The 23,647-nt window shown below is 37.1% G+C and overlaps 1 protein-coding gene across 1 annotated transcript; it reads right to left on the reverse strand.

The window, feature by feature from the left end:
- Positions 1 to 669: 669 nt before the first annotated feature.
- LOC144978543 (uncharacterized) lies at positions 670 to 23,647 on the reverse strand. The gene is made up of 2 exons (XM_078924755.1): positions 23,032 to 23,647; positions 670 to 3,402 (listed from the first exon to the last, which is right to left on the reverse strand). Exons 1-2 carry the CDS (start codon positions 23,454 to 23,456, stop codon positions 813 to 815), a joined length of 3,015 nt encoding a protein of 1,004 aa, XP_078780881.1. The 5' UTR covers positions 23,457 to 23,647; the 3' UTR covers positions 670 to 812.

The following is a 23,647-nucleotide window of genomic DNA, read 5'->3' on the forward strand; positions in this document are numbered from 1 at the left end:
AAAGAGTGTTGTGGTGGCATGGAATGACAGAATAAGCCACCCTACTGTCCCAACAACCTCTATCACCTGGGAATAAAATCTAACTAGTACTAATTAAAAGGGTCATTACATAAGCTGGACTGGGATGTCAATAAAAGATAATGAAAAAAAACGGTATATTATGATAAACTTAAAATTTACTTTTCGTCATTAAAGATTAGCCGTTCTCCCTCTTTTACCCCCCCCCCCCCCAACCCCCTGGTCATAATAATATGTATGTACTTCGTGCTATTTATTATGTAACATATTTACGCCACCTAACCATTGAATATGTGAGACCGCACTTCTCAAAATGGTATTAAGTCGGGATGATTAATATGCTACAAATAGAATTTGTAGCCAGAAATATTAAGCTTAAGTTGAGTTTATATGCTTTATAGAGGAGAATGAATATCATATGTTACTGTGCTAAATATCAACGTTTGATGGTTTTGACCATTTTAACTATAATTCGACTTTTTAGCATCTGTCCATCCCGACATAATACCGTTTTGAGACGAGGGATTACATGTAACCTGTTCATTGGGTAATCATTGTACGGATAACTGACTACAAACTTCCTGGGAGTTTTGAACCGAAAGAGAGGAAGCTGTGACCGGACAACGTCCGCTTCCAACGACGCTTTTCATGTTTTGTTTTATTTTGTTTGTTTGCTGTTTTTGTTTTGTTTTTGTTGTTGTTGTTTTTTGTTGTTGTTGTATTTTGCTTTGGGGGGGGGGGGTATCAAAAACTTCAATCAGAAGATTACATAGTTTGATTCTTGTCCTGTTGTATCAACTCTTGTTATTCCCTTTACCTTCATCGCTGTCCGAGCTTTCGAATTTATCCAATAAGTGAGAATAGGATTTTTGATGGTTGTACAGACGGCTTAGTAAAAACGCCTTGGTTACCATGACACACTCTACACCGTCACTGATGAGATGAAGATCTGTCTCGGGTTCCCTGTATCGCCCGTCGTTATAGTCGATGAACTCATTCCCAATTATGTCCCCTTTGCTGTACATGGCGACATGCTTAAAGACATGATCAATCAAAACAGATTTTCTGATTAGCTCTTCAGTTGTCGACTTTTCTTCACTTGCAGAAGCGGTCAAATCCTTACTGCTCCTTTTGATTTCTTCAAATTCTTGATTGTTGCCATCTGCGTTGCCGTCTGTTGAAGATGCACGGCTTAGAGACTGGCCAGTTTCGGAAGTCAGCGAACAGTTTCTTGTTGATTCTTGGTCATTGGAAAATGTAAGTTCCTTTGAGTTTTGACGAGAAAGAGAAGCTCTCTCGCTTGGCACTGTGTCGGTGAAAGATGGAGACTTTTCTCCCCCTGGAGTCTCGCGACTAGGATTGTCGTTTGATGTTGACCCAATATCAAATGTTGCTACCCTGACATCGGCGACACTTTCGGGGCGAATCTTTTGACCTGTATTCTCCTTCGTTATGAAAGAGTTTATATCCTCTTTCATGCCGTCAATGGTCGATTTGTTTTTATCTAATTTTAAGACTCCATCACTTGGAGTAGCACCTTGTTGACGTGCAATCCTTTCCTGTGGAGTCTTTTTGGATGTCTGCCCCTTTGCCCCCAGTTCACTCTTTGATTTTCCTACATATATTTGTGACGCAGATTGCTTGTCTTTCGGGGTTTCAGTCCCTTTGTCCACTACTGGTCGGTCTTGATCTTTCTTGCGCGTGATATTTTTCTTGTCAATAAGGCTTTTAACGAGGGACATGCTTTGCACCTGCTGTCTTGCTAGTTGAAGTTTTCTTTGAAGCCTGATGGTTTTAATTCTAACTTTCTTTATCTCTTCTTCATATTCACGACACAGCGTTTCATGCACATACATTTTGTCGACGAGTTCCTCAGCCACTCGACGCACGCATTCATTGCCATAGACGCCTCCGACCACTCTCACGATCCTCAAACCCTGTATCCTTTTTATTGTCTCTTCTTTAGATACACCCAAACTGCTCTTTGATATGCGCTTAATTTGTTTCGCAAAGTCTTGTGCCATCTTTGATTTTGCAAAATGAGAACTCGTGATCTCCGCCCTCTCATGCATGGCTCGACGAGCCTTGCGCGCTGATGTCCACTTTTGGCTAACAACTTTTACCCTCTCGGTAACTTTTGGCTTATACGAAGCCTTTTTCCTCGGTGACTTTTGAATAACTGCTGTGTGGCATTGGCCAAGAATTACGATGAAGATAAAATCTGAGTTTCTAAGGCTGGTAGAGATGATGGACTCGTGGCAGAAATAGAAAAGTTGAATACTTGTGTCGGCTGACTGAAGGAGATCCGTTATAGGAATAGTGCTGAAGAGAGGGAGTCGGCTGATGAAATTAATATGAAATGGGGCGTTATCGTAGCGAGAGTCGTACACTAGTAAGCTCTTCTGGTACTCATTGTAGTCTATGGACAGAATCTCACACCCAGTTGTGGTGTAGGCATTGAAGAATCGCTTGCGTTCAATTGTATCCATCCTTTCGTCTCCAAACCTCTCGCCTTTGTTGAAAAATCTAACAACTTTCGGTTTGTCTTCGATATATTCGGTGATGGCAATCTGGCCCGAAAGCACGTGAACAAAATTCGTAGCCGGGTTTCCGTCTCGGGCGATAGGTCTTAGTTTGTAGAGTCTTGTGTACCAAGCCACAGTTGCTATTTGCATCTGGACTTTGATTGGGTACTTGTGGTACACCCATCGCGAATATAGATTTTTCACGATTTCCCCAATTTCCATAACAGTTCTTGTGTACCACGGCTTGGTCAGTGATAATACGACGTTACTTGGAAGACACAACATGTCCTTCTTACGATCAGTCTTAAACTGGCCGGCTTTTACCGTTTTATCCACGTCGGAAAGTTCCGAAAGCTCGCTAATCATCAGATTAAGGCTTGCATGATCAGCTGTAAGAACGTGTTTGAAATGGTTCACGCACATTACTACGTTCACGGATTTGATGAACCGTTTACGTGCACATTCCCTCCTTATCCTATAATACTCAATTTTGAAGAAAAGCCTGGCTTTCTGTGTTTTGAATATCGTCCATTTGGACTCGACGGGTGCTCCCCACAGCTTTTGCTTTCGCTGGAGTCTTTTTAAATGTAAAGAGATCTCATCGACTTTCTTGGTTTGATTCGAATCTACGTCCTCGAGCTTTTCCTTGGGAGAAGTCGTTGATTTTGACTTTATGTAGCGATTCATCGCTGTGCGCTCCATCTCTGCTCGAGTTTGGTCGTCAGAGAGTTCTTTGGCGTATGTCCGTCTGAAGTCCAGCCCAAACCTCTGACCCATTGCAATACTCATTTCGTCATTTGCTACTTCTGCAGACGGTTGGAACAACGTCCACTCGTTGTCTGGACACGCGCTTGCATATCTGGGAAAGGAAAACATATGTTTTTTTTTTAAATGTATGTGGAAAATCAAGAGACTGCGAGAGAGAGAGAGAGAGAGAGAGAGAGAGAGAGAGAGAGAGAGAGACTTCGTTCTACTTTTTGATTTTGTTGTCATACTTTAGAAATGGTCTGTTACGCCATTGGGAGCGATCAATATTCATGTTTTCGTAAAAGCAGGTCATCAATCACATGATTTGTTGCTGACCAAAGATTGGATATTTCTTAACAAATGTAAACACGCTGCTTCGTTTACAAATGTTATAAACATACCCATGTGTCAAGCTCAATCAAGTGACCAATCGTGGTGTTAGATATTTAAAAAGCTGTGAACACTGTTCACTAAGTGGGTCACTTTGAAAACATTTTGCAATGTGACCAATGACCTCGAGCACATGGAAAGTTAATAAAGATCATGCCCATTCTATGTTCCTCCATTTTATTCCTATTCAACATCTACGCTTCGTTTGCTGAGACCACTGATACATGGAGCGGGACTATGGTAGTCTAAGACTATAGCAAAGTCTGAGACTTTGTAGTCTAAGACTTTGGGAAGTCCAAGGAATTTACCCAATGGAAACTGTACGGTGCACTTATTGGCTAACCAACCAGCGGCCTCGATGAGAAAAATATCCGCCATTTTGACGTTGGCTGGGAATCGCGTTACTATAGTAAACAAGCGCTGATCGGCGTTCATGAAAACAAGTTGCTGCTCGCTCGTTTAACTCAAAATTATTCAAAACGATCTCTCTAAAATGATATAAATGTGACTTCTTAAGGTTTTCTTCACGGTCAAAACCACACAACATTCTATTAATGATTACGTCCGAGGCAAAAAGGAATATTGACAGGTCGACCGAGAGTTGAACTCGTGAGACGACAAACATCAATGCGAAGTGTAGCCAGAGTCAAGCTATTGTTTGTCTTGTCCTGTTCTATATAGAGAAAGGGATAAATAGTATAGCCTCGTGTGTGAGTGGTTGCGTGTCATAGTCATGTTTTTAAATTGTTTCTGTTGTTTATGTGTGTAGTGATGACTCTCTCACACTCAATTTCAATGCCGAAAGAGGAATTCCCGCACACAAGAAAGGGGAATTGGGGTAGTATTTGGCATACATATTGTATAGTATCTAGTTCTAAATAGATAACTGATTAGAATTATATTATGATATATAAACACAATGCCAAATACAATTCCGAAGTTTCCTTATTTCAAATGAAGTAAAGCTCCAAAACCTAATGGTAATGATTATAGTACTGGTGTTAGTGAGGTGATGTGGTGTTGGTGGTGGTTGTAGTTGTAGTAGTAATAGTGATGATGATGTGGTGGTGGTGATGATTGTAGTTGTAGTAGTAGTGGTAGTGATGATGATGTGGTGGTGGTTGTAGTTGTAGTAGTAGTGGTAATGGTAATGATATGGTGGTGGTGGTGGTTGTAGTAGTAGTGGTCGTGATGATGATGTGGTGGTGGTGTTTGTAGTAGTAGTGGTAATGATGCGGCTATGTGGTCTAGTAGTATGACACTCGCTTTCGGATCGGTAGGTCCTGGGTTCGAGCCTCGCGCTCGGCGCATAGTTGAGTCCTTGGAAAAGGCTCTTTACTCACATTCTCTCACCGTACTCAGGTGTAAAATGAGTACCTGGTCGTTAACAGAGTTGTCTTTGTCCGAAAAATTGTAATATCGCCTAACAGGCGTCATGTCCCTTCCTACATGTTAAATGTTGACCAGGGACCCTTGTAAAGCGCTTTGAGCACATTTAGTAGATATTGCACTATATAAAGCTCTATTTAAAAAAATATATATTTCAATGATGATGATATGGTGGTGGTGGTTGCAGTAGTAGTAGCGGTAGTGATGACAATGTGGTGGTGGTTGTAGTTGTAGTAGTAGTGATAGTGATGATGATGTGGTGGTGGTTGTAGTAGTAGTGGTAGTGATGATGATGTGGTTGTGGTGGTTGTAGTAGTAGTTGTAATGGTGATGATATGGTGGTAGTGGTGGTTGCAGTAGTAGTGGTAGTGATACGATGTGGTTGTGGTGGTTGTAGTAGCAGTGGTAATGGTAATGATATGGTGGTAGTGGTGGTTGTAGTAGTAGTGGTAATGGTAATGATATGGTGGTGGTTGTAGTAGTAGTGGTCGTGATGACGATGTGGTTGTGGTGGTTGTAGTAGTAGTGGTAGTGATGATTATGTGCTGGTGGTGGTGCAGTAGTGGTAGTGATGCTATTGTGGTGGTGGTTGTAGTAGTTGAGGTAGTGATGATGTGGTGGTGGTTGTAGTAGTAGTGGTGGTGGTGGTTGTGGTAGTAGTGGTAATGATGATGATATGGTGGTGGTGGTTGCAGTAGTAGTGGTAGTGATGACGATGTGGTTGTGGTGATTGTAGTAGTAGTGGTAGTGATGATGATGTGCTGGTGGTGGTGTAGTAGTAGTGGTAGTGATAATGATGTGGGGCTGGTGGTTGTAGTAGTAGTGTTAGTGATGATATTGTGGTGGTGGTTGTAGTAGTAGATGATGTGGTGGTTGGAAAACACATTACAGGTTATTATAATACATGATTACACACATTCTCTAACTTCATTTTTGACAGCTTCATTGTGCCATAAATATACGCAACAGTTCTGAAACATTTTATTGTGGATTTTGATATTGTTTGTTGCTTTTCTTGTGTCGTTATGTTGACATAGAGACCGAATGATTGGTAATGACTACATTCTCAGCCAACAATAAAATGGCGCTGAATGCTTTCATTGGTGGACACTTTTTAGGCTTCGTACGTATTCTCATTCGTTTAATTCTATGGGGAAGTCAGAGACTACGGAAAGTAAGCTATTCATGGAGTCAGACTTCGTCCCTGACTATCAAGTCTCTGACTACGCTTGCGAAGTCTCAGACTACAGAGGTCAATCTATTTTTAACTGGGGATTCCTCGGAAACGTACCACAACACGTCATAGAAATGTGTTACTTTTCCAGCTGCGCATGCGTCATACGAAGTGGCACAGAAATCATATCTATTTCTTCTTCGTGTTTGTTTTGATCGTTTTTTTTTTTTTGGGGGGGGGGGGGGTTGTTGTTGTTTTTTCCACACAAATAAAAATAGTGTGAGACAAGTTTAGGGGTTCAAAAATTGTTTGAGAATGTGTGTGTGTAATGTTTTTAGTAAATATAAATAACGATGGCACTTAAATGATTCTTATCCACGGTGTAGCATTGTTCTAAGTAGAGAGCGGTGGGCGCTGCCTGAAGCATGGGGTCCCGAAAATACTAACGAAAGAGTGATGATGGAGCGGAATCGGTGGAAACAATACAGACAATGGGCGTTTCGGGTACAAACGCTTCGTCGGCACAACAATAAACAAATAAACGTTGAAAACAAATAAGATGAAATGCAGTATAAATTGCATCGTTTGTACTCACGATGGTTGGAGTGTGAACGAATCGTTAGCGTGGTGTGATAGAAATGATAAGGCCAGTGAGAGACGTGAAATTTCTAGAAAATAATGGACGATAAAAGACATAAAAGAAATGTAATAGTAGTAGTAGTAGTAGTAGTAGTAGTAGTAGTAGTAGTAGTAGTAGTAGTAGTAGTAGTAGTAGTAGTAGTAGTAGTAATGGTAGTAGTTGTAATAGTAGTATTAGTAGTAGTAGTAGTAGTAGTAGTAGTAGTAGTAGTAGTAGTAGTAGTAGTAGTAGTAGAAGTAGTAGTGATAGTAGTAGTTGTAGTAGTAGTAGTAGTAGTAGTAGTAGGAGTAATGATAATAGTGAAAGTAGCAGCAGCAACAGTAGTAGTAGTAGTAGTAGTAGTAGTAGTAGTAGTAGTAGTAGTAGTAGTAGTAGTAGTAGTAATAGTAGTAGTAGTAGTAGTAGTAGTAGTAGGAGGAGGAGGAGGAGGAGGAAGTTACTATGAAACTGTGTGTTGGGGGGGGGGGGGGGGGAGGAGGATTCCCTGCAGAGTGTTTTGAATGGGCAAGATGAGGAGTGTATGTGCGATTGTCGAATCTTCGAGAAAAGTAAAGAAAAGAAAATATACAAAACCGAAAAATAAATAAATAAATAAATAAATAAATAAATAAATAAATAAATAAATAAATAAATAAATAAAAATAAATATAAAATCAAAAACTGTCGGGTATTCTTGTTCTAATCGCTGTACAATTACTTCCCCCAGCGTAGAGGACATATTATGATTTTGAAATTTAGTCTCAGACTACGATATTTACACCTGCTAAATCGCGGGTGTAAATTTCACCCGTTTAGTCCCTCGTTTAGTCTAAGACTTCGCGTAGTCCGGCTTCATGAATATCTTACAACGCCTTTTAGTCTGAGACAACGGATTTAGTCTAGGACTATCGTCGTAGTCCCGCTCCATGAATCAGACCCAAGAATCTCAGACCCCCCCCCCCCCCCCCCCCCCCCCCCCCCCCCCCCCCCCCCCTCCCCCCTCTTTCCTCCACCACCGGTTGACACATCGTTTATCAAGCCGAGGAAAAGGGGGAGGAAAGGAGGAATCAAAACAAAATTCAGTCGTCGACACAATCGTTCCTTCTTGCCTTGCGTTGTGACTGGTAATGTGCGCTCAGTGAAAAAATAAAATAGATGAGCTGTGCTCACTGCTCACTGTGTCGTCATTGCTGCGAGTATAGATAGTATGCGCTTGGCTAAGAAGTTCACAACATTGTCACCCGGATGTATAACGGACCAATACACAGAACTATGTGTAGCCATAAACTTTTATAGTCTGGATAATACAGTTAAGTGAGAATTACTCACAAACGTGGATGACAAAAAAATCAATAACAAAGACCCGAGTGACCTCAACTTCGTTCTATCTATAGACAAGTTTCTATTATGTATAACGGAGTCATGGTCGACAACCGGACCGATAGAGACAGTTCAAACAAAAAACGGGGCGGTGGTGTGTGCGTGTACATAAACAATAATTGGTGTCACCCCAATAATATAAATAACATCTCGTCAATTTCGAACAACAACATTGAACTTTTAACTGTGGATGCACGGCCATATTACTAACCTAGAGAATTTTCTAGTCAACATCACGACAGTTTACACCCCCCCCCCCCTAGTGCCGATGCAAATGTTGCCATGGAAACTCTGATAAGTCATGTGTAAAATTAAAAAGCAAATCGCTTGACTGTGTTTTTATTGTGACTGGCGATTTTAATCATTGCAATAATATAATAATTCCTAGACTTTCACAATTTGTTCAGTGCTTTACTCGTGACAAATCGATCCTCGACTTATTTTTCTGTAATGTTGATAAGTCCTAAACATGTTTTCCAAGAGCTCCGCTCGGTTCATCGGACCACAATATGCTATTATTATTACCTATAGATAGTATGCGCTTGGCTAAGAAGCTCATAACATTGCCATCCGGAACTATAACGGACCAACACACAAAACTGTGTGTATCCATGAACGTTTATAGTCGGGTTAATACAGTTCAGTGAGCAATACTCATAAACGCGGATGGCAAAAAACAATAACAAACACATGAGTGACGTCATCTTCGAACTATCTATACATCGCCCTGTCATCAAACGTTTTAAGCCTGAAGTGAAGCGTGTTCAGGACATGAACGACAGTATGTGTGAGAGGATTTGCGTGGCTGCTTCGAGTGTACTGATTGGAATGTATTTATTGAGGGTGTGAATGAACGTAATGATTGTGTATCTGAGTATAGATAGTATGCGCTTGGCTAAGAAGCTCATAACATTGCCATCCGGAAGTATAACGGACCAACACACAAAACTGTGTGTATCCGTGAACGTTTATAGTCAGGTTAATACAGTTCAGTGAGCATTACTTATAAACGCGGATGGCAAAAACAATAACAAAGGCCTGAGTGACGTCATCTTCGAACTATCTACCCAGGTCTTTGCTATTGTTTTTTTGCCATCCGCGTTTGTGAGTAATGCTCTAAACAAAGAAAATCATTACTTTTTATTTTTCATGCTGGCTAGAACTTTTCATATGTCTTGTGATCAGAATGTGTAAAAGTCAAAACATGATCAAATGTATGTGTTTGTTTTTTTTCCTCTGGATACCCTTTATGCTCGCCGGAGAAATATTTCATACGGGCGTCCGCCATTGTTCCGATAGTTTAGAGCCAGTGTTACTAAGTTACCATGCGTCATTCGGAAGGAAGTGACGTTACGACTGTTGAAGAGTATTACAATGAATGCAAATCTAAAGTACCCAACAATATCGATTTAAATGATCTGAACAAATTTTATGCCCGTTTTGATTCTACCAATAATGAATATGTAATTGAACAGATTAAAAAATTACTGATAGAGCGTATGAATGATGAATGCGAGGATGAATTTAGTGAATGTGAGACAAAATATATGTTTTCCAGACTGGGCCGGACGGTATAAAAGGAAGAATTTTGAAAACGGACCTGTGCAGAACAATTATGCTATATTTATACTTATATTTTTGATATGTCTTTTTCGTGCTTTTTCATTCCTAGTATTTGGAAAACTTCAGAAATCATTCCTGTCCCAAAAAAGACAAAGTAAAATCAATGAATGATCTGAGACCTGTCGCTCTCACATCAATTGTCGTGAAACCTTTGAAAAACTTATTTTGCTACTAATCCATAACCATGTTAGACCTCTTTTGGACCCTGATCAATTTGCCTACCAAAGTAAACGCAGTGTAGAAGATGCCATCCTAGTTTTTACAAATAATATCTACAAACATTTAGACACGCCTAAAAGCTACTGCAGAATTATTTTTGTTGATTTTTCGTCCGCATTTAATACGATTAAGTCCCACCTCCTTGCTCATAAAATTTCTACTTTTAAAATTAATCCATATATCATCTCTGGGTGCTAGACTTCCTTACAAACAGAATACAATATTTACAAATAAGAGGAGATGTCTCCAACAACATAACTATAAATATTGGTGCTCCGCAGGGCTGTGTAATCTCTCCCGTGCTCTTCATTCCTTATACAAATGACTGTAAAAGCGCAGATCTAAACATACCCCTTTTAAAATTTGCAGTCGATACTACTCTACAAGGATTAATCACAATAATGACGAAATAAATTATAAGGAAGAAATCAATAAATGTGTTTCCTGGTGCGACAATAACCATCTTAATTGAATGTAACTAAGACCAAAGAATGAATTATAAACTTTAGAAAAGATAAGAATACAAAAGACCATAATAGTGACTGTCATGGTCTCAAGTGAGTAAAGAGCTACTCGACTATGCATAAAGATCTATGTAGAATGAGGCCCCAGAATTTACTAGTTACTATAAATGAAAAACAATTAACGATTTGTTTACAATGAAATAAAAATAATGATGAAATTTAATTAAAAGAGATAAACAGTGATCGTGGTAGTTACAAATAGAGATATGAATACTTTACGTAACTTATGATAATATATCAGGTTCATAAGTTTACGTTTCCAGGCAGTTGATGGGCTTGGATGATCTATTCCTCTGATAACAGGATTGGACTCGTAAAATTCCACTTCCAGGCAATTGGTAAGAGGTTATAGTGTAGTACAGCGGGCTTGGGTTTGATCCTTGAAGATTATACAATCAAAGTTAAAAGCTCCGGCGTCTTAATGGTGTAGATATAATATCTACAAAGTCCCAGAAGATAAAAATCTTACAATATATATATAGGAATAGAGTGACTGGCCGTCCGGCATAGATTGTGGAGAGAAAGTGAGTGTCGAATGTTAGACCTATCAGCTTTTATAATAAGTGGCTACGTGACAGAATGTAGAACGAAAAGTATTCACTAATTAGAAATTAATTCGAGGGAAGGCTATAAAAGGAAAGACGATCTAATATTAGAAGGTAAAGTTTATCTAAGCCTACCGAAATATAACTGGAGTGAGATGAATTCAGTTCTTAATAAAATAAAATTTAATAAGATAATTGTGAACAACCTTTACTGTGACACCCCCACCCACGTTTAAAATATATTCTTTAACCATTATGGGAAAGATAGATTTTACAAACGGAAGTAAATTTACTATCATGATACTCTAGCATTAATCCATTGTTATGATTTGTGCTACAATTAAATTATTTATTAACTAGACATGGAAATGTTTATATTAACGTAGGTATATGAATGGGTGACAATAACAATGAAAGATTGTGATTACAAATCATTGTGATGAACAACATGATGGCAATGTGATTACAAATCATTGTGATAAACAATATGATGGCAATGTGATTACAAATCATTGTGATAAACAATAATGATGGCAATGAAGCATGATTAAAGTCGATGATATGAAGGTAATTTACTAAATGAAATGAATGAAAATGTAAATGAAATATTGACATTTCAATTATTAATCATAAATGAGTGAAAATTCATAACAATAATAGATAAAGAGAAGATTTCCCAAATCATGAATGGTTATGGTATATATATCCAAACAATACTCAATGTTACATTAAGTTGGGTCATCATGTTTACAAATAAAATTATCGAAATTGTGCGTTCTGATTTGGCATAGTTTGCGAGGTAACTAACAGTATGCATGGGAGGTTAAGTTATACCCTTCTCACGTGTTTATACTAATCGAGAAAGTAGGTCGGCGTGAATATTTTCACAGCCTGGTATGTGAGAGATACTGAAAGTGTAATTTTGCAAAAATAGACTCCACCTTAGTACTCTACTATTATTCATTTTGTTATTTCTTATGTACGTGAGTGGTTTATGGTCCGTTTCGACCACAAACTCTTTTAGCAGTAGATATCTGCTGAATGTCTTTAAAGCAAAGACGATGGCCAGTCCTTCACGCTCTATTACAGAGTATCGTGATTCTCTGTCCAATAATTTTCTGCTTGCATATAAGCAAGGCATTAGAGTTCCCTCATGTTCCTGTAATAGTACACCTGCGATGCCCTTATCAGACGCGTCAGTTCTTACAACAAATTCTTTTGATATGTCGGGTAATTTAAGAATTGGTTCTGAACAGAGTAATGCCTTTAATTGGTTAAAGCTATTCTGACACGCTTCTGTCCAAACAATTTTGTTCGGTGACCCATTCTTTGTCAGATTTGTTAGCGGTGTCGCAATGTGCGCGAAGTTGTAAATGTATTTCCTGTAAAAATTTAGGAGCTCAAGTACTTTGCGTACTTCTTTTTTTGTCTTAGGTGGTTGCAATTGTGCGATTTTTGTTTGTTTTTCTGTCTCGGGTGTCTGTGTCCCATGACCAACGGTATGACCTAGAAAATCAATTTCGTAAAATGCAATGCTTGTTTTTGACGGTTTTGTTGTTAAAGAATTACGTTTTAATGCTTCAAGCACTAATTCTAAGGTTGTCATGTGATCAGTCCATGAGTTTGAGAAAATACATGCGTCGTCGAAGTATGAGAGTGTAGACGGGATGTCTTTTAATAACATACGCATCATTCTTTGGAATGTCGATGCGGCTGTCGATAATCCAAATGGCATATAGTTAAATTCTAACAATCCTAATGGTGATTGAAATGCTGTGTATTTCTTACATGATTCTTTCAGTGGAATCTGCCAGTAACCTCTAGAAAGATCACATTTTGTCATGTATTTTGCTTGAGATAAGGCAGCAAATAAATTCTCTTGATTTGGTATTGGTTCTGCATCAAACACTGTTGCTTCATTTAATTTGCGAAAGTCGATACATAGCCTTATCGATCCGTCTTTCTTTTTCACTACTACTATTGGTGATGAGTATGGGCTTGAAGAATATCTAACTATTCCTGTATCTAGCATATCCTTAACTTCCTTTTCAACTTGTTCTCGTGCGTGAAATGGAATAGGATAGTTTTTCACGTTGATAGGGGTAGATGTGGTTAACTTTATGTCGTGTTCCACTAATGTTGTATGTCCGGGTGCGTCTGTAAAGACTGACTGGTACTTTTCTAATAATGACCTGATTTCTCGTTTCTGACATTCGTTTAGTTGAGGATTGATTGTGACGTCATTAATTGTACTATTTTTAGAGTTACCGTGTTGTGGGGTGTGTTGTAGTTCGACATCATCGCTGTGAGTTTCGATGATTAATCCTACATTTGCAGCTTCAACATGGTTAAATATTGGTTGTGATAATCTGTCTCTATCGAAATATTTTTTTAGCATGTTTGCATGGAATGTCTTTGTTGTGTTGTTAATTTGAATCTCGTAATTAACACCAGATCGTACTGCTAATACATTGAATGGTCCTTTCCATGTAGCTAAAAGTTTACTCGAGTCATCGGGTAAGAGTATTAGTACTTTGTCACCAATCTCAAATTTTCTTGACTTGCTTTTTCTATCGGAGTATTCCTTGTATTTCTCTGCTTTTTTTAGTGACGGATTCCTGTGCTAGCTTACATGTGTCCTCTATTCTGTCTTTCAGGTTTCTTACATATTCGTAAGCAAACATAATTTCGTTATTGTCCTCCTCATTCCCTTTACAAATGTCGGCTACTATATTGATCGGGCCGCGAGGTGATCGTCCATACATCAACTCAAATGGGGAGTAGCCTGTAGATTCTTGGGGTATTTCTCTATATGCAAATAGGATTGCTGGTAAGTATCTGTCCCAATCATCTGGTTTTTCTGCTGACACTTTTCTTAACATATTCTTTAGAGTGCCATTAAATCTTTCACAAAGACCATTTGCTTGGGGGTGGTAGGGAGTTGTGAATGAGTGTTGGATTCCCATGAGTTTCATGGTTTCATGCATCATATGTGATGTAAATTGGGGTCCATTGTCCGACAGTATCTCATTTGGTATGCCTATTCTAGTAAAAATTGTCATCAATGCTTCAGCTATGTGATCCGATGTAGTTGATTTCAATGCTATCGCTTCTGGCCACCTGGTTGCGTAATCGACTAGTGTTAGTATGTGTGTATGGTTTCTATCTGATTTTGTTAAAGGGCCTATAATGTCAATTGCAACTTTTTGAAAAACTTTTTCAATAACTGGGGTTGTCTCTAATGGCAATCTCGGTATTCTGCCTTTTGCGACTCTTCTTTGGCATGTGTCACAAGATTTCACATATTCTCGGACGTCTTTAGTAATTCCAGGCCATGTGAAATTCTCGGATATTCTCTTCAATGTGGAAGAGCTCCCAAGATGTCCAGAAGTTATTGAATCGTGCGCTATTCCAAGGATTTTGTTTCTGTAAATACTCGGCGTGACCAGTTGTTTAGCTATTTTGTTTCTTTTCCTATGTAACCTGAACAGAATATCTTTTTCAATGATGTATTCAACTTTTGATTTCGTCCCTTTGTTTGCGATATTGAAATATGATGTTAAAGTCGGGTCCTTTTTCTGTTCTTCAATGAACGTGTTCCTGTCAAATTGTTGTGGTTCAAGAGAAATAGTCATTGGCTTCTCTGTTGTCTTAGTCATCTTTCTTGTTTCTGCTAGACAAGCTGTTTCTTGGGTTAATGACCATTCTTTTACATCTTTTGGGTTGTCTTTAAGACCTTTTATATTGCCAACAATAACATCAGCGACGGGGTTGGGAAGTATACAGCATTCCACTATTCCTGTATAGTATGGGGTTTCTATGTACACATTAGCTGTTTCAAAGGTTTCGACTGTGCCACTGAATGTGATGCATTGTACCGTTTTTCCAGTTTTGTCTTCGTCATTGATCAAAGATGCTTTTATTCCTACTGTACTGCATCCTGTGTCTCTCAATATTTTGCAATCAGTTCCATTAGCTTTGCCTTCACAAAAAAATAGCGATCCTGATTTGTGAGTTTGTGTTAAAAGTGACATACCTTTCACGCAATACACATTTATATTTTCTCCTGACATTATTCGTGTCTGATTATTTACACTGGTTTGGAGTGATGCATTTGCAGTTTCTTTCGGATATCCCACGATTTTGTAACATTTGTCTGCTGTGTGGCCTTTCATTCCACAATATTGACATTTAATTATAGGTTTGTTGGTTTTCTTATACTCAGTATTATTGTCAGTGCTATTTCTTGTTTTGTTTTGATAGGGTCGGCTATGGTCTCTATTGAACTGTTTGTTCCATGGTTTGTTACTATGGTCATCCTGTTTCACTTGCGTGTTCCGAGTGATTGATCGGCTCGTTCTATTTGAGTACTGAACTTTAGGTGTACCTGGACTCTGAGCAGCAGCAGCGTAGTATGGTTCCTTCAATGTTCTGCTAAGGGGTGTCAATGGATGTGCGCTGTTAAAGTTTTCTGCGTAGATTTTTAATTTGTCCAAGTTTTCTGGCTTTCTCTCTTTAAAGAATGCGACTAAATCTGGGTTGCAAGCTTGATAGATTCGATTCTTCAGCGTGAGATAGTAAAGGCCTGCAAAGTCGTCTTGTTTTACGTTTGCCAACTCAAGCCACCGATTTAGAAATTGAGTAATTCGGTTCACGAATGTATTAAAGTCTTCTCCATTTTCCGGTTTTGCAGTGTGAAACCTTTCCTGGTAACCATCTTCCGTTAATCTAAATCTTTTTAGTAGAGCGTCTTTAATTTTACCATAATCATCTGCATCTTCAGTTGTTAAGGTATAGAAAACTTTTAGCGGTTCTCCAGATAAGCAGTTAATCAAGGCTGTGGCCCATTTGCTTTCTGGCCAACGATAACCTTTAGCCTGAACTTCGAATCGGTGTAAGAAGGATTCTAAACAGTCTGAGCGTTCATCGTATGTTGGCATGCGTGGAAGTTTCACGAAAAATTCATCACTATTATTATGTTTTCTTTCATGACCGGTTTTTGTTTTTTCAATTTCCAGCATCATTTGGGTCCTTTTGGTTTCTTCTTCTGCTAATGCTATTTGTCTTTTTAGTTCCCTTTCTTGGACTCTTTCTTCTCGTTCTTCTCTACGTATTCTTTCTTCGTGTTCTTTTTCTTCTCTACGAATTCTTTCTTCGTGTTCTTTTTCTTCTTTACGAATTCTTTCTTCATTTTCTTCTCGACGAATTCTTTCTTCATTTTCTTCTCTACGAATTCTTTCTTCATTTTCTTCTCTACGAATTCTTTCTTCATTTTCTTCTCTACGAATTCTTTCTTCATGTTCTTTTTCTTCTTTTACTTTCTCTTCGCACCATGAAAATATTCTTTCCTGGGGTATTTCTAAGTCCTTTGCGAGACTTAAGTATCTTTTATATGCTTCCATGTTGCAATAAATTAGTTACGATGTTTTATATATATTATATTGACAGGATACTGTTACTGACTGTTTTATTTATTTACACTTACTGGAATGAACTGTTCTATTTTTAGAAATCTCTCTCTCTTATTTCAACTTATTATGTATGTTGAATTTGATGCCTTTTATCGTTATATCTTATAAAGCAATGTGTCAATACAATGCGGAGTTATTATGACTTGTGTCAATAACAATGTGTCAATCGCGTGTACTCTAAACTATGTTACAACGAAAAATGTATCACCAATGTGTGTGACTCGTCGTTAGTTTGTGTACAATGACGCTAATATACTAGAGTGTGATAACAATAATAGGATGCCAAAATAATCCCAAGTTATCTATCACTAAATATAACACGACGGCTAGTAGACTCCTTTTATTATTATTTAGTTTTTAAAGACTCACTTTTCAGAACATAATATATAAGTGGTTTTCGGTAACAGTAATATGCCAAAAATGCATTTAAAACAAATCACTATGCAAAACAAATCACGATGTCTATAGTTACTATGTGATGCCCAACTCATGTAAAAGAGAATAATGAAGGATATATTCACCAACTCAGTTCGTGGCTGGGACCTCTCTCTTGTTCAATGGTTGTTCAACAATTGTAATTAGGCATTGAAGAGTGTTTAACAGTGATGTCTGAAATACAAAACAATAAAATATCGTAAGATTTACAATAGTTACAAAATGTGTTCACAACACTGAGTGATTGGATGGTAGGTGAATGAATCGTTATGGAATGTAAACATATTGAAAACAATTCATGAATGAGGCAAACAACAAAATGAAATGAGTGATATAATAACAAAGTGGACAAGGAATGAATGAATGAATGAAAAACTGAGTGAATAGATGAATGAATGAATGGATAATGTATGAATGAAAGAATGAAGGGAGGAATAAATGTATGAATGATTGGATAAATGAGTGAATAAACGAATGAATGGATGAATGAATGAATGAATGAATGAATAAATGAATGAACAATGAATGAATGAATAATTTATAAATGAATAAATGAATGAAGGAATGAATCAATAAAATGCTATTCAATTTGAATGAAAGAATGAATGGATAAATTGCTATTCCATTTAAATGAAGAAATGAAAAAGAAAAAAAAATTAATCCTGTAAATAGGGAGTTCAATTAAAATATGATCAAGTGGGGCAATTAAGAGTTTTACAATTTAAACTTTAAAGTTAGATGAAATAGATATATGTAACTAAATAAATTCAATTCTTTATATGTGTCCCTCCAAAATGTCATGGTCTCAAGTGAGTAAAGAGCTACTCGACTATGCATAAAGATCTATGTAGAATGAGGCCCCAGAATTTACTAGTTACTATAAATGAAAAACAATTAACGATTTGTTTACAATGAAATAAAAATAATGATGAAATTTAATTAAAAGAGATAAACAGTGATCGTGGTAGTTACAAATAGAGATATGAATACTTTACGTAACTTATGATAATATATCAGGTTCATAAGTTTACGTTTCCAGGCAGTTGATGGGCTTGGATGATCTATTCCTCTGATAACAGGATTGGACTCGTAAAATTCCACTTCCAGGCAATTGGTAAGAGGTTATAGTGTAGTACAGCGGGCTTGGGTTTGATCCTTGAAGATTATACAATCAAAGTTAAAAGCTCCGGCGTCTTAATGGTGTAGATATAATATCTACAAAGTCCCAGAAGATAAAATCTTACAATATATATATAGGAATAGAGTGACTGGCCGTCCGGCATAGATTGTGGAGAGAAAGTGAGTGTCGAATGTTAGACCTATCAGCTTTTATAATAAGTGGCTACGTGACAGAATGTAGAACGAAAAGTATTCACTAATTAGAAATTAATTCGAGGGAAGGCTATAAAAGGAAAGACGATCTAATATTAGAAGGTAAAGTTTATCTAAGCCTACCGAAATATAACTGGAGTGAGATGAATTCAGTTCTTAATAAAATAAAATTTAATAAGATAATTGTGAACAACCTTTACTGTGACAGTGACTATTAAAAATGAAAAAGTAGAGCAAGCAGTAGAATACAAATATCTAGGAGTCACCATGGACAACAAATTCCGATGGGACATACATACCAGTTATATCAATAGTAAAATTAATCAAAGAATGTCCTTTTTACGGAAATTGTCCCAACTCAACATTGTAAAAACACTTTGTACGTTATTTTATAGATCTGTAATAGAAAGTGTTTTGTTTTTTTTGTACTACTGCCTGGGGGGGGGGGAGAGAGATTGTTTTAGCTCAGCAAAAGTTAACTTTGACAGGACTATTAACAGAGCTTCAAACTTACCACAGGGTCCATGTCTTTTAATGATTTATATACAGAATGCTGCTTAAGAAAAATTGGAAATATTTTAGACAATCCAACACATCCTTTAAATTGTCAGATTACTAAGTCGAACAGAAGTGACCGATTGTTGTCTATCCGAACAAAAAGTGAAAGACACTCCGATCATTTTTACCTTACAGTTGCTGAATTTTTAATAAGGAAAAAAATTTATAAATTTTGGTCTACGTCTGTTTTAACTTTGAATCCTTTCTTTAAAATTACTCCATACCCACAATTTTTAAACATCAATTTATAAAATCGCTTACAACAACTTTTCAATTTACCTATTTAATCTACATTATGTGCCCTGTTATTTATACTATGTAGTTTTTCTCAGTCAATTTACAATAGTATTATACTGTATCTAATTCTTAGCTTTTTACTAATCTTTTTTCTTATAGGTTGATATCAATATACACTTTACTAGATATCTATATCTTTACAATTATATAATCTGTATCTCCCCTATATTTACTATGTAATTATTCTTACAGCTTGCAATATTATTACACTATACCTATTACCAAATTTTACTTTACCACATTATGTTTATGTATGTATCATTGTCGGCATTCGTCTGTACAAAGTTCCTTTTGGATTAATAAAGTAATTTATTATTATATTTTGTAGTTACGTCCCTTGTTTTATTAGTCCATGAAATAAAGATAGAATGAAAACAGTGAGTGAATAAAAAGATGGCGTTTTGTTTTTTTTTGCCGGCTGATCGAAGACAACACAGTCAAGTTTTTTATGTCCCAATATTATGTTTGTTGGTTGTTTCATCTTGTCGAAAGGTCAAAAGTTTGATACGTTTTCGAACAAAGTTTAAAAGTTTGTTACAGTTTTCGAACAAAGGTCAAAAGTTTGTTACAGTTTTCGAACAAAGGTCAAAAGTTTGTTACAGTTTTCGAACAATGTCGTTTTCGTAATAATCGCCGCAAAAAATATTCAAAATACACACAGAGATGTTTTGAACAACTAGGGACAGAATCGTTCCCATCAGTATTTTTAAAATGTAAATGTTGCTGCTCGAAGGTCAAGGAAAATAAATAACCGTGTGAAATTGAATGTAAGCTTCAATTTTTAAAAAACGAAAACAGAGAATGTAGACGTTTCGGGTTTCCCCTTTTTCAACAAAACAGGATGAATGAATCACTACAGACGAATGAGATAATAATAATAATAATAATAATAATAATAATAATAATAATAATAATAATAATAATAATAATAATAATAATAATAATAATAATAATAGTAATAATAATAATAATAATATCATTCAATTTTACATGTTTTTTAATCAGGGTTTTTTTTTTAGGTTGAATAGTGAGAAATAAACCAAAGAACGGATGATTCTATATCAAAATTGTAGCTTTTTAAAGTGTCCGAAAACAAGGGGACTCTTCGCCTTTTTCCACACTATCCACACTATTTTGTGCAACTATGTCGTTGAGCTGTATGACACTCGCTTTCGGATCGGAAGGTCCTGGGTTCGAGCCTCGCTCGGCGCATAGTTGAGTCCTTGGAAAAAGGCTCTTCACTCACATTCTCTCACCGTACTTAGGTGTTACATGAGTACCTAGCCGTTAACAGCGTTGTCTCTGTCCAAAAAAAATAATTAATATCGCTTAAAAGGCGCCATGTCTTGTCCTACATGTTAATTGTTGCTGTTGCTCAGGGACCCATTGTAAAACGGGTTGAGCACGTTTAATGGATATTGCTTTCTACTATGCCTATAATTTATGATATTATCATAATGACTCAATGTGTAATTTAATCCTGCAATACAATATCGTTATTTATCTAGACCTTGAATGCCTTGCCGTGGAATATAGACCAACTCGATCTCTGTGACCCGCCAGTTCTTCGCTACTGGAGAAAAATATCCCAAGAACAAAGTTTACTGAGCGTGGTTTTGCATTTTCGGCTCCAATCATGGAATTCTTTACCACCTAAAACCCAACATTGTGAAAGTTTACCAGTCTTTCCGTGATTGTATGTGAACTTCGAACAAAATGTGTGTGCATGGCTGTTGTGGTGATTTTTTTGTGGAATGAATGCACTTGTGTGATACCAAAAAAACTATTGTAAAGCACGCCAAAGGCACAATTTGTGGATATTGACGCTATATCAAATGACAAGTTTAATAATAATAATAATAATAATAATAATAATAATAATAATAATAATAATAATAATAATAATAATAATAATAATAATAATAATAATAATAATAGGCCAGTGAATTTTTGTAAAGTTCATGAGGCCAGCTAAGAAGCTCATAACATTGCCATCCGGAAGTATAACGGACCAACACACAAAACGGTGAGTATCCATGAACGTTTATAGTCAGGTTAATACAGTTCAGTGAGCATTACTCATAAACGCGGATGGCAAAAAACAATAGAAAATACCTGAGTGACGTCATCTTCGAACTATCTATATTCATGTTTTCGTCCAACCTAGTCACCGATCACATGATTTGTTGCTGTATAACTATTGGACATTTCTCAATGTATCTTAACGCGCTGCTTTGTTGATGAAAGTTGTAAACATACCCATGAGTCATGCTGAGCAAAATGACCAATTGTAAGGTGTAATTCTCAAACTGTGAACACTTTTCACGATGTGGGTCATTTTGATCACACTTTGCAATGTAACCAATGACCTCGAGCACCTGGAAAGGGAATTTTGATAGAATTCGCTTGGCCAAGGAGTTCACAACATTGCCATCCGGAAGTATAACGGACCAACACACAAACTCTGTGTAACCATGAGCTTTTATAGTCTGGTTAATACAGTTTAGTGAGAACAACTCACAAACGCGGATGGCAAAAAAAATAACAAAGGCCTGAGTGACGTCATCTTCGAACAATCTATAGATAGTATGCGCTTGGCTAAGAAGCTCATAACATTGCCATCCGCAAGTATAACGGACCAACACACAAAACTGTGTGTATCCCTGAACGTTTCTAGTCGGGGTAATACAGTTCAGTGAGCATTACTTATAAACGCGGATGGCAAAAAACAATAACAAAGACCTGAGTGACGTCATCTTCGAACTATCTATAGCCCATGCCCCTTAATAGGGCGATTCTTCGGGTGTATAAGCAGACTGGCCGGGTATGTAAAAACGCCTGAGTGATCGGGATATCACTTTGTTTTTTTCTATCAAATAAAATTTAAGAGAGGCCTTCCGAAATCTTCTCGTGCTAAGGGAAACAACCCAAATATTTCCTCAACAAACCCTAATAAAAAATAAAATCTAGTACCTTTAACTAACCTCAATAGGAAAAACAAACACCCCAGCACCTTTACTAAGGAGAGGCCTTCCGAAAGCTCCTAGTGCTAGCATTTCTTTCAATTTGTATTTTCACCATGGATATTTTGTCAGGCGTTTATTTATTCAATTTGTCATCATATAGAAGCATTTTTAAAACTTTAGAACAAACCTTGATAGATTTGTGAAAGTTTAGATTTCCTAATTTGACTATTGTTTTAATTCTCGGCGTCCATTTTGATATATGAAGTATTGAAAGGTAGTGCAAAGCAGTCCTGTGGTTTTTGTTTTTTTTTTACTATTAGGGTTAGCTCGAGATCGGAAGATTTTTTTTCTATTAGGGTTAGTCCTAAGTCTTAGCAAAGGTTTTTCCTATTAGAGGGTTAGTTAAAGGTACTAGGTTTTATTTTTTCTCAGTTGAGGGAATATTTGAGTTGTTCCCTTAGCACTAAGAGCATTCGGAAGGCCTCCCTTACTAAGACTTATTACTAAACCTAATAGAAAAAAAAATCCTCCGACCTCGAGCTAACCTGAAACAGAAAATAAAAAACATAGGACCGCTTTCAATACATCACAAAACAATGGTCGTATTAGGAAAGTTTAAACTTTCACAAATCGATCAAGGTTTGTTCTAGAGTTTTAAAAATGTTACTCGTCTATATTGTATTCTTGACAAATTGAATAAATAAACGTATGACAAAAGATCCATGGTGAAAATACAAATTGAAAGAAATGCTAGCGCGAGGAGCTTTCGGGAGGCCTCCCAAATTTAATCTCTATCAGAATTTCACGTGTTACACTTACCTTCTGTACCACGGAACGTGAACTTTTTTGGAGATTGAATATTGCATCGGCTTAAACAACACCTCCCTCTTTTTCGAAATGGACAGTTCCCTCTTGTAAGGTTTATCCAGCCCCCCAGACACAAAAGCCACGGTTTTGTGAGTTTTCCGCCCATCCGCGAACGTATAATAACTTAAGCTCTTATCCAAGTCTTTATCAACCTCACGAGACCCATCGTGCGTGCTCCCGTATTCCTCCTGAAATTCCCGAAATTCATCAGAAAGTGTTCGTTCAATGACATGACTGTCTTTGGCCAAGTTACTGGTGGATTTCCCCACCTTTTTAGTGCCATGTTTTGATTCTTTATTTTTCGATCTTTTTGAATCGGACTTTACTGAAGAGGTAGATTTAGTCGGTGGCGGTAGTGGTAGAGATTCTTTTTCCATCTTGGCTAGGAATTAAAAGTAATACTGTGCTCTTTTACAGAGTGTCAAAGCGAAAGATGCTCATTTAAGAGATTGTTATATGAGATTCCTTTATTTTCTTTCTTAGCACGACAACTACTATAAGAATCGTGTACCATATCAAGAAATACGGATCACCAACGCGTATCCAGTTTATGTAAATACATGAACTC

The sequence above is a fragment of the Berghia stephanieae genome, chromosome 8, assembly GCF_034508935.2.
Source record: "Berghia stephanieae isolate SIO BIC M18660-M18661 chromosome 8, UCSD_Bste_1.3, whole genome shotgun sequence".
In the NCBI taxonomy this organism is placed as follows: Eukaryota; Metazoa; Mollusca; class Gastropoda; order Nudibranchia; family Aeolidiidae; genus Berghia; species Berghia stephanieae.

Coding starts and splice junctions, on each gene's coding strand:
- LOC144978543 (XM_078924755.1), bottom strand. CDS start 23,456: ATGGAAAAAGAATCTCTACCACTACCGCCACCGACTAAATCTACCTCT. Junction 3,403..23,031: donor CACGTTCCGTGGTACAGAAG/GTAAGTGTAACA, acceptor TTCCTTTCCCAG/ATATGCAAGCGCGTGTCCAG.